The sequence below is a fragment of the Pholis gunnellus genome (genome assembly GCF_910591455.1).
Source record: "Pholis gunnellus genome assembly, chromosome: 18".
NCBI lineage: Eukaryota > Metazoa > Chordata > Actinopteri > Perciformes > Pholidae > Pholis > Pholis gunnellus.
The window spans coordinates 20834025-20844353 of record NC_136545.1 but is presented as its reverse complement, the minus strand read 5'-3'; the positions used below and the strand labels follow the sequence as shown (position 1 = coordinate 20844353).

The 10329-nt window shown below is 36.8% G+C and overlaps 1 protein-coding gene across 2 annotated transcripts in view; it reads left to right on the top strand.

Annotated features, from left to right (window-relative positions):
- LOC306710401 (myocyte-specific enhancer factor 2C-like) overlaps positions 1–4840 on the top strand; it is a 22958-nt gene extending 18118 nt beyond the window's left edge. For both annotated transcript variants that reach the window (XM_079178921.1, XM_079178920.1), the window contains exons 8-11: positions 18–190; positions 1210–1339; positions 1778–1901; positions 1986–4840. In XM_079178921.1, coding sequence (XP_079035047.1) covers positions 18–190; positions 1210–1339; positions 1778–1901; positions 1986–2313 — 755 coding nt within the window. In that variant the 3' untranslated portion in view covers positions 2314–4840. The remainder of the gene's footprint in view (positions 1–17; positions 191–1209; positions 1340–1777; positions 1902–1985) is intronic.
- Positions 4841–10329: the final 5489 nt, after the last annotated feature.

The following is a 10329-nucleotide window of genomic DNA, read 5'->3' as shown; positions in this document are numbered from 1 at the left end:
TAATCACACGTCTGCAGGAAACGGGAGCTACTCTTCCCACTGCTCGTCCCCGGGTTTGGGGTTAGGCTCTCCAGGAGGCGTGTCCAAGAACATGACGGACAAGAGTCCTCCTCCAATGAGCATGAGCCGTAAGCCCGACCTCCGGACGCTGATGCCGCCCTCCAACAAGTGCAGCAACATGCCGACCATCGTGAGTTCTGCTCATCTTCAGTCACTGTGATGTTATTCATGTGTTCATATTCATGTCATGGAGGCTCGCTGTGTTTTAACGCTGCGCTCCAGTGTGAGGATTTTGATCTCATGTTGGTAAGTGACACAACAAGAACAATACAATACTCATTTTATTTATTTTATTTATTTTATTTATTTTATTTATTTTATTTATTTTATTTATTTATTTTATTTATTTATTTAATTTATTTTATTTTATTTAATTTCTTTATTTTATTTCTTTATTTGTATTTATTTTATTTCTTTATTTTATTTATTTTATTTATTTTATATCTTTATTTATTTTTATTTATTATTTTCTTTATTTTCTTTTCTTTTATTTCTTTATGTCTCTTATGCAGAATTAGATTTATTTAAATATATAGGAAATACAAACTTCCACCCGACTTATTTATTAGTAGTAGTAGTAGTAGTAGTAGTAGTAGTAGTAGTAGTAGTAGTAGATCGTGTTTATTCATGTTGGTTGAAGGACTTTTAACTTTATTGTTCCTTCTCTGTGTTTTCGTGATGATGTCATAGAAAGTAAACAAAGCGACTCATAAACGTCTTCCAGCCAATCACAGGACAGAACAGCTGCTACATTGTATCAGTTTAAAGATACATTTACCAAAGTATTACCATTTAATGATACTTTATACTTCTATTCCACTACATCTCAGAAGTACATACTGTACTTTATACTGTACTACATCTCAGAAGTACATATATATAAATATTATAATATTATCCACTACATTTGTCTGACAGCTTTAGATTTTGCACAATACTTCAAATACTTTGGCTGATAGTACTTACGGTATATGAGTACATGAGTACATGAGTACGTGTGTACGTGAGTACATAAGTACGTGAGTACGTGAGTACGTGTGTACGTGTGTACGTGTGTACGTGAGTACGTGAGTACGTGAGTACATAAGTACGTGAGTACGTGAGTACGTGAGTACGTGCAGCTGTGTAACGGTCCGTCTGTCTCTGCAGAACCAGCGGATCTCTCACTCTCAGTCCGCTCAGACGCTGTCCTCTCCGGCCGTGTCCCTCGCTGCTCCGACTCTTCCTGCTCAGCTGATGGGCGGCTATCCGTCCACGCTCTCCTCCTCTTACGGCACAGGTGAGTACAACGACACGCGTACAAGTACTAACACCACACCGAGGAAATACTCAAACCTGAAATCTGAAATCAGAAGACGAGAGAAGCTCAGACTCCAGCGTGGACCCAGATCTGCTGATGTCATCAGGGACCTCCAAAATAAAAGCAGTTTAAGTTCCTCGTGATACCTTTAAGTACAAAGAACTCACAACATTCATATGAGACACTATACTCTGACCTTTTAATACAAATGGCTTCTTTTCATGATGACGTTCTTTAAAGACATTTCAACATGTACGACTCTTTACATGATATGCAGGACTCTTTGTTCAGGACTAGGATCTAGATTTTGATGGAACCTCTCTTGTGGAACCCTTTGATCTCCAGACATGCATCGTATCCTCTGACATCATCTGGTCTTTGAGATGATTGCTGATGTATTTCCGTGTGTTTCCTCAGAGTTCTCCCTCAGCAGCGACCTGTCCTCTCTGTCCGGGTTCGGAGGTTCTGGTCTGGGATCGGTAGCGAGCTGGCAGCAGCAGCAGATCCAGAACCTGCAGCACTCTGCGCTCGGACACATGGGGTGAGATAAGAACACATGAGTATGACATCAATGAAGGCAGCATGGACACTAGTGGTTTAAACTGTCTCCTCTCTCGTCCTCCAGGACTTTGTGTCAGAACTCAAACCTGAACCTGTCCTCCGGCCACCTCCCCAGCCTCCACATCAAGTCCGAGCCGGCCTCTCCTCCCAGAGACCGGGGCGTCGGCATGCTCGGCGCGGGACTCGTCGGCGGATGCCTGACCGCCGCGGGCGGTTACTCCGCCGCCGCCGCCGGCCGCTCGCCCGGCGACAGCGCGTCCAGCTGCGGGAGCTCGTACGAGGACGGCGAGGATCACCACGGCAACTTCCTCCTGCAGCCGCTGGCCAATCACGAGGAGCGACACAGCCCGTCGGTCAAACGCATGAGGCTGTCGGAGGGCTGGGCCACATGATGGGAGCCGGCGGCAGCCAGAAGGGAGGGGGGGGGGTAAACGTTACCTTATAGTGTTATTATTAATATCGTATTCTTCTTGTACCGAGTGGGTGTGGCTATATGTGTAATGGTGACGCGAGAGGGGGCGGAGTCAAAGAGTTTTATAAGAATACAGCGACGTTCTGCTGTATTTACAACATGTACTGTAGCTAGAAGTGTACACGAGAGGAAGTACTTCTGGAAAGTATTCATCAAACTGCTAAGAAGTACACTCAAGACTAAAGTCGAGCCAATCAGAGACACCGATTTACTCTGATGACGACATAAAGAGGAAAAGATCTTTACTGTTACAGTTTGATAAATGACTTTCCAGGTTCTGATCCGATACAAACGCGTTGTACTACACGTGTGTACTACACGTGTTGTACTACACGTGTGTACTACATGTACTGCTTGTTTTGCGTGTGTTCATGGGGGGGGGGGGTAATAAGTAAATAACTAATATGTCACACATGTGCACATGTATGCAAACAGAAGAAGAAGAAGAAGTCTGGTACTCTGAGCAGGCGTGCTGAGGGGAACTCGGTCCACGTCGTGTTGCAGGTTCAACATATTTGCGCACATTAATAAATGTGAACGTGTGGAGGGTCGGGGAGGCAAACAGAAACGGGTAGAGAGGAAGTAGAGAGAGAGAGGGGGAGGAGCTCCGGAGAGAGAGAGGAGGTGGGTGAGGAGGTTCAGGGAGGGGGGAGGACGTTATTTGCAACAGGTTGCATAGAAAAGTTTCACTTGATGTGAAAACGCTTCAGTTAGAGGATCATTAGAGCCGTGTCAGCAAAAAATGTGTTTTTTCTGTGAATCGCAATTCAGATAAAAGTTTGGAAGCAAAGAAAAGTTAGAGAACGAATAAAAACTAAAGCACCACTGAATACAAACGTTCACAAACACTTCAATAAAACAGGAAGATCATGTAAACTGATGCTGATTACATTCATTATAAAGACGACGGAAAACTACGAAACAAAAAAAAGTTTTGATTTCAAAAAGTTTTACAAATGAAGATTCTTAAATTCCAGATTTGACATGAAATACAACTTAAAGATGTACTTCTGTACGGTTATCTAAAGAAATCCCATAAATCAAACCTGATGATGTCATAACCGGCTTTAACTCGTGAAGTGTTCAGTGGTTACGTTTCATAACTTATGAATTATTATTATGGTCTGTTTGCTTCCACACAAGCTAATCCTGCGTTCTTGTCGTCTGAACTCGGAGTGATGAATAAACGTTACTTACGGCCTTGTTGTTATGCACGGAGACAAAGCTAGCTGTTAGCTTAGCATAGCAGTCAGAAGCCATATCCGACAGGACGGTGATGCTTTATGTAGTGTTATGATTTATGAATTCTTTATTATATCAAATTGATATTCTTAGATGTCTGCAGCTCTATTTAATAAGATAACAGTAATATAAGAAGCAGAGATTTTCTATTCAACATTCAGGGAGATTTTAATGAAGCCAATAATCCTTCAATAAGACAAAGTACTGCTGATTATTAAAAACAATATGCAGTATTTTACAGTGGTGGAACTTTACTGAAGTAAAAGTACAACAAATGTAAAGAAAATACAAAAACTTATTTCAAAATGAATCTCTAACTTCTTCATATCAGAGAAATGTACTTTTTACTCAGATTTTAAAGAGTTGCATAAAATATAAATATTAAAGTACAAAACAAAGTACTAGTACCTCAAACATTGTTCAAGTACAGCACTTGAGTAAATGTACTTTCCACCTCTGTGTACTGCAACTCTACGAGGACATTGTGGACATTTTGAATAATTTGTGCCTTGTACCTAAAAACTGGCTCTAACACCCCGCCACAATAAGAGCCTGAGTGTTTGTATTTGAAAGAGTCTGAGGGTCCTTCATATTTGAATATTTTGGTTTAAAAACTGTATATTTGGAGTTGAACCCTCGGCCACTGTGTCCCATATGTGAGTAAAATAAGATAGTAGCTGTTCTAGTTCAACAAATAAAAAAATGCAGTTTATTTACAAACCACACCATGATGTCTGCTGGGAAGAAGAGGGCGGAGCCCCGACGTGCTTCTTCATGATGACCGGTTGTCTCCGGGCGGGTCAGATTAACTGAACCCGACTGTGAGTTTAACAAAGCTGAGGGACATCAGAGCCCGGAGCTCAGGTGTAAACTAACCAAACTGTGTATCGTGTTTTTTTTGGGTTTCTTTTAGTAACTGCCTGGACTTGTACCTCAGAACCCCCCCCCCCCCCCCCCCCCCCGATGAAATGACGTGTCTGTACTGTAAATGTAAAACCTAAAACCTTTGCCTCTACGGGCTTCTAGTAACCACCAGTTAAATATGAACAGATTGTTAGCGGCATAAGCTGGCCTTCTGTCGCCACTCAGAAGAAAAACTAAGTCAGAGATCATGTACATGTACATCAACTCCCTCACAGAAATGTGATAGTATTTGTATTTTGCATAAAAATATACAAAAATAAAAACAGGCTCTGTTACAATGATCACGCGTGGTTTTATTTTTGTGAGGACCGAATGTCATTAGAAAAGTTATAGTATTACAATGTTTTCATAGTATATTATGTCATACAAAAATCTAAGTTATAGTATTGTATGTCATGAAAAAAACACAAAGTATAGTATATTATGTCATAATAACCAGTGGTAGGCCGTCAGGGCCTGCAAAGCCTTCTCTGCTGGCCTAAACACAATCACAAAGTTACAGCTATTTTATAATTAGGGCCCGAGCACCGACAACGTCGGGTCCGCGAGGTCCCTATTGTATCTGTAGGAATTATTATTATACCCTATGATGAAAAACCGTTTAAGGGTATCTGACATGTCCCCAACCTCCCCATATTTGGCGAGCATATCGGGACTGCGGGAAATTTTGATATTTTATGGGTCCAATGCTCGAGCATACAAAATTACTCGCTAGCGCCACCTAGATAATGGAAAGGCAAGCCCCAACAGCCCGTATGTCCAAATTACTTAAGATTTTACAGACATGAGCAACTGAATGAGTTCTACAAAAAATCCTCTTGGGACCCTAAGCTCCGCCTACAATTTTTATTCCATACAACCACTAGGGGCCGATGCAGTAATACTCTCATTTCTTTGCATTTTTCGGCATTTTTCATAGTTTTCAGGCATTGTACTTTAACGAACTCCTCCCACAGAATTTATACAATCAACTTTAAATTTGGTCAAGATGATCTAAAGACATTAATGATGAAAAGTTACTGAAATGGTGTACTGACATTGAACGACCTTCGTTTTATGTGGCGCCCATGTCAGGCACATTTCGTGCCGTTCGCCATGAAAGAGGAAGTTGCTACAAGGTACTTTATTCAATATGCCCCAAACTAGTTTTGCATGATGCTGGTCCAGGCCTGAACACATCTCCATGCCAACATTTTCACAAAGTCATAGCGCCACCTACTGGCACAAGGAAGGTGCCATAGGTGAACATGAAAGTGTATTTTATTACAGACGTATTGTTTTTACCTTGTTTTCATCGGTCAGTTTATGTATTGGATGCTTCTGGACTTCCGTGTGTTCAGTGAATTATGTGCAAATGCAGTAAAGAAAAGAATTTAATGATGAAACCCAATTGTGTTTTTTCAGTTTGTTCTACTGGGGTTAAAGTCGAAAAACAGTCAAAAAAGTCATTCAATCAGGAGAGACTTCATTAGAATTTCACAATAATTTATTACACATTGTACAAATGTGAATAGTGCAACGTCTTTGGCGATTGGACTCCATCCTGAAGGAAGACAATCGATGTTGATGAAGGGAGTTGCTGCGGAGTTATAAACAGCATAGTATAGGATGTCGAAAAAAGTCATGAAAAAGTCAGTGTACCATGTCGAAAAGTCATAACTTTACTTAAGTTACTTTATTTTTAAAGTTGCTTCTTTAGTTACTTTACTTTTAAAGTTACTTTTAAAGTTACTTTACTTTTAAAGTTACTTTTTTAGTTACTTTACTTTTTTAGTTACTTTACTTTTAAAGTTACTTTTTTAGTTACTTTACTTTTTTAGTTACTTTTAAAGTTACTTTACTTTTTTAGTTACTTTTTTAGTTACTTTACTTTTAAAGTTACTTTTTTAGTTACTTTACTTTTTTAGTTACTTTTTTAGTTACTTTACTTTTAAAGTTACTTTACTTTTTTAGTTACTTTTAAAGTTACTTTACTTTTAAAGTTACTTTTTTAGTTACTTTACTTTTAAAGTTACTTTTTTAGTTACTTTACTTTTTTAGTTACTTTTAAAGTTACTTTACTTTTTTAGTTACTTTTTTAGTTACTTTACTTTTAAAGTTACTTTTTTAGTTACTTTACTTTTTTAGTTACTTTACTTTTAAAGTTACTTTACTTTTTTAGTTACTTTTAAAGTTACTTTACTTTTAAAGTTACTTTTTTAGTTACTTTACTTTTAAAGTTACTTTTTTAGTTACTTTACTTTTTTAGTTACTTTTAAAGTTACTTTACTTTTTTAGTTACTTTTTTAGTTACTTTACTTTTAAAGTTACTTTTTTAGTTACTTTACTTTTTTTAGTTACTTTTTTAGTTACTTTACTTTTTTAGTTACTTTTTTAGTTACTTTACTTTTAAAGTTACTTTTTTAGTTACTTTACTTTTTTAGTTACTTTTTTAGTTACTTTACTTTTAAAGTTACTTTACTTTTTTAGTTACTTTTAAAGTTACTTTACTTTTAAAGTTACTTTTTTAGTTACTTTACTTTTAAAGTTACTTTTTTAGTTACTTTACTTTTAAAGTTACTTTTTTAGTTACTTTATTTCTATTTGAAAAACTCTTATTCCGTATCCCTGTAGTGTTGATTCAGAGTAAGCACTGCATTAATTACAACACCTTGCACGTTTGGAAAACCAAAACTACACATATCTTTAATTTCAACCAACATATAAACAGTACAGTACACTGCCTTACAGGTTTGGCGAATAGAAGTCTGTGTTCAGTGCATAATGTGCATGGCATGGGAGAAGATACATTCATCACCAGGTTGACCACAGCTGGCCGCTTCACTCCTCTGTGTCGGAGCTGTCTGCTGCGTCGGTGTTGTGGGTCAGCATGTAGTTGTCGATGGAGGGGCAGTTGTGGATGGAGTAACGCAGACGCTCAGCGAGGATGGCCTGGCTCGTGTAAGGGGGCAGGCGAAACAGGAAGAAGCAGGTCTGTGCAGTAGGGAGGCCGTTGACGGGCTGTAGGACATGATAGGGGGAAAAAGTTTAGTAGTTTGTACTATTGATATGTTTGCCCTCGTCAACAGGCTCGTTATTTCCGTTAGAGATGACCTCACCCTATCAACCTTGATGATTTGGAACTTCTGTGTGATATCAGCTGGGTTGGAAGGCAACCTGGACCGGCCAGAGACGAAACGGAGGAAAAGCACTCGCTCCTCATTGGTGAACTCCTCCAGGCTACCTAATGTTCATCAGGCCTTATCCCGCCTTTCTGTCCTGCTGTAAAACTGTCACCTTACTCTCCTGATATCAAAGCCTTTTTGTACTACTGCACCTGACCTGCATATAGTTTGATTTATTTTAGGTACTGAAGTTGTAAAAGTTCCTTTTAAAAGAAAATGCCTTTTGTAAATAGTAATTACTGCAATTTAAATATTTTCCTTTATTGTTTTTATATTATGCATATAAGAACATGAAAGTGTATTTTATTACAGACGTATTGTTTTTACCTTGTTTTCATCGGTCAGTTTATGTATTGGATGCTTCTGGACTTCTGTGTGTTCAGTGAATTATGTGCAAATGCAGTAAAGAAAAGAATTTAATGATGAAACCCAATTGTGTTTTTTCAGTTTGTTCTACTGGGGTTAAAGTCGAAAAACAGTCAAAAAAGTCATTCAATCAGGAGACTTCATTAGAATTTCACAATAATTTATTACACATTGTACAAATGTGAATAGTGCAACGTCTTTGGCGATTGGACTCCATCCTGAAGGAAGACAATCGATGTTGATGAAGGGAGTTGCTGCGGAGTTATAAACAGCATAGTATAGGATGTCGAAAAAAGTCATGAAAAAGTCAGTGTACCATGTCGAAAAGTCATAACTTTACTTAAGTTACTTTATTTTTAAAGTTGCTTCTTTAGTTACTTTACTTTTAAAGTTACTTTTAAAGTTACTTTACTTTTAAAGTTACTTTTTTAGTTACTTTACTTTTTTAGTTACTTTACTTTTAAAGTTACTTTTTTAGTTACTTTACTTTTTTAGTTACTTTACTTTTAAAGTTACTTTTTTAGTTACTTTACTTTTTTAGTTACTTTTAAAGTTACTTTACTTTTTTAGTTACTTTTTTAGTTACTTTACTTTTAAAGTTACTTTTTTAGTTACTTTACTTTTTTAGTTACTTTACTTTTAAAGTTACTTTTTTAGTTACTTTACTTTTTTAGTTACTTTTAAAGTTACTTTACTTTTTTAGTTACTTTTTTAGTTACTTTACTTTTAAAGTTACTTTTTTAGTTACTTTACTTTTTTAGTTACTTTTTTAGTTACTTTACTTTTAAAGTTACTTTACTTTTTTAGTTACTTTTAAAGTTACTTTACTTTTTAGTTACTTTTAAAGTTACTTTACTTTTTTAGTTACTTTTTTAGTTACTTTACTTTTAAAGTTACTTTTTTAGTTACTTTACTTTTAAAGTTACTTTTTTAGTTACTTTACTTTTTAGTTACTTTAAAAGTTACTTTACTTTTTTAGTTACTTTTTTAGTTACTTTACTTTTAAAGTTACTTTTTTAGTTACTTTACTTTTTTAGTTACTTTTAAAGTTACTTTACTTTTTTAGTTACTTTTTTAGTTACTTTACTTTTAAAGTTACTTTTTTAGTTACTTTACTTTTTTAGTTACTTTACTTTTAAAGTACTTTACTTTTTTAGTTACTTTTAAAGTTACTTTACTTTTAAAGTTACTTTTTTAGTTACTTTACTTTTAAAGTTACTTTTTTAGTTACTTTACTTTTTTAGTTACTTTTAAAGTTACTTTACTTTTTTAGTTACTTTTTTAGTTACTTTACTTTTAAAGTTACTTTTAAAGTTACTTTACTTTTTTAGTTACTTTTAAAGTTACTTTACTTTTAAAGTTACTTTTTTAGTTACTTTACTTTTAAAGTTACTTTTTTAGTTACTTTACTTTTAAAGTTACTTTTTTAGTTACTTTATTTCTATTTGAAAAACTCTTATTCCGTATCCCTGTAGTGTTGATTCAGAGTAAGCACTGCATTAATTACAACACCTTGCACATTTGGAAAACCAAAACTACACATATCTTTAATTTCAACCAACATATAAACAGTACAGTACACTACCTTACAGGTTTGGCGAATAGAAGTCTGTGTTCAGTGCATAATGTGCATGGCATGGGAGAAGATACATTCATCACCAGGTTGACCACAGCTGGCCGCTTCACTCCTCTGTGTCGGAGCTGTCTGCTGCGTCGGTGTTGTGGGTCAGCATGTAGTTGTCGATGGAGAGGCAGTTGTGGATGGAGTAACGCAGACGCTCAGCGAGGATGACCTGGCTCGTGTAAGGGGGCAGGCGAAACAGGAAGAAGCAGGTCTGTGCAGTAGGGAGGCCGTTGACGGGCTGTAGGACATGATAGGGGGAAAAAGTTTAGTAGTTTGTACTATTGATATGTTTGCCCTCGTCAACAGGCTCGTTATTTCCGTTAGAGATGACCTCACCCTATCAACCTTGATGATTTGGAACTTCTGCGTGATATCAGCTGGGTTGGAAGGCAACCTGGACCGGCCAGAGACGAAACGGAGGAAAAGCACTCGCTCCTCATTGGTGAACTCCTCCAGGCTACCTAATGTTCATCAGGCCTTATCCCGCCTTTCTGTCCTGCTGTAAAACTGTCACCTTACTCTCCTGATATCAAAGCCTTTTTGTACTACTGCACCTGACCTGCATATAGTTTGATTTATTTTAGGTACTGAAGTTGTAAAAGTTCCTTTTAAAAGA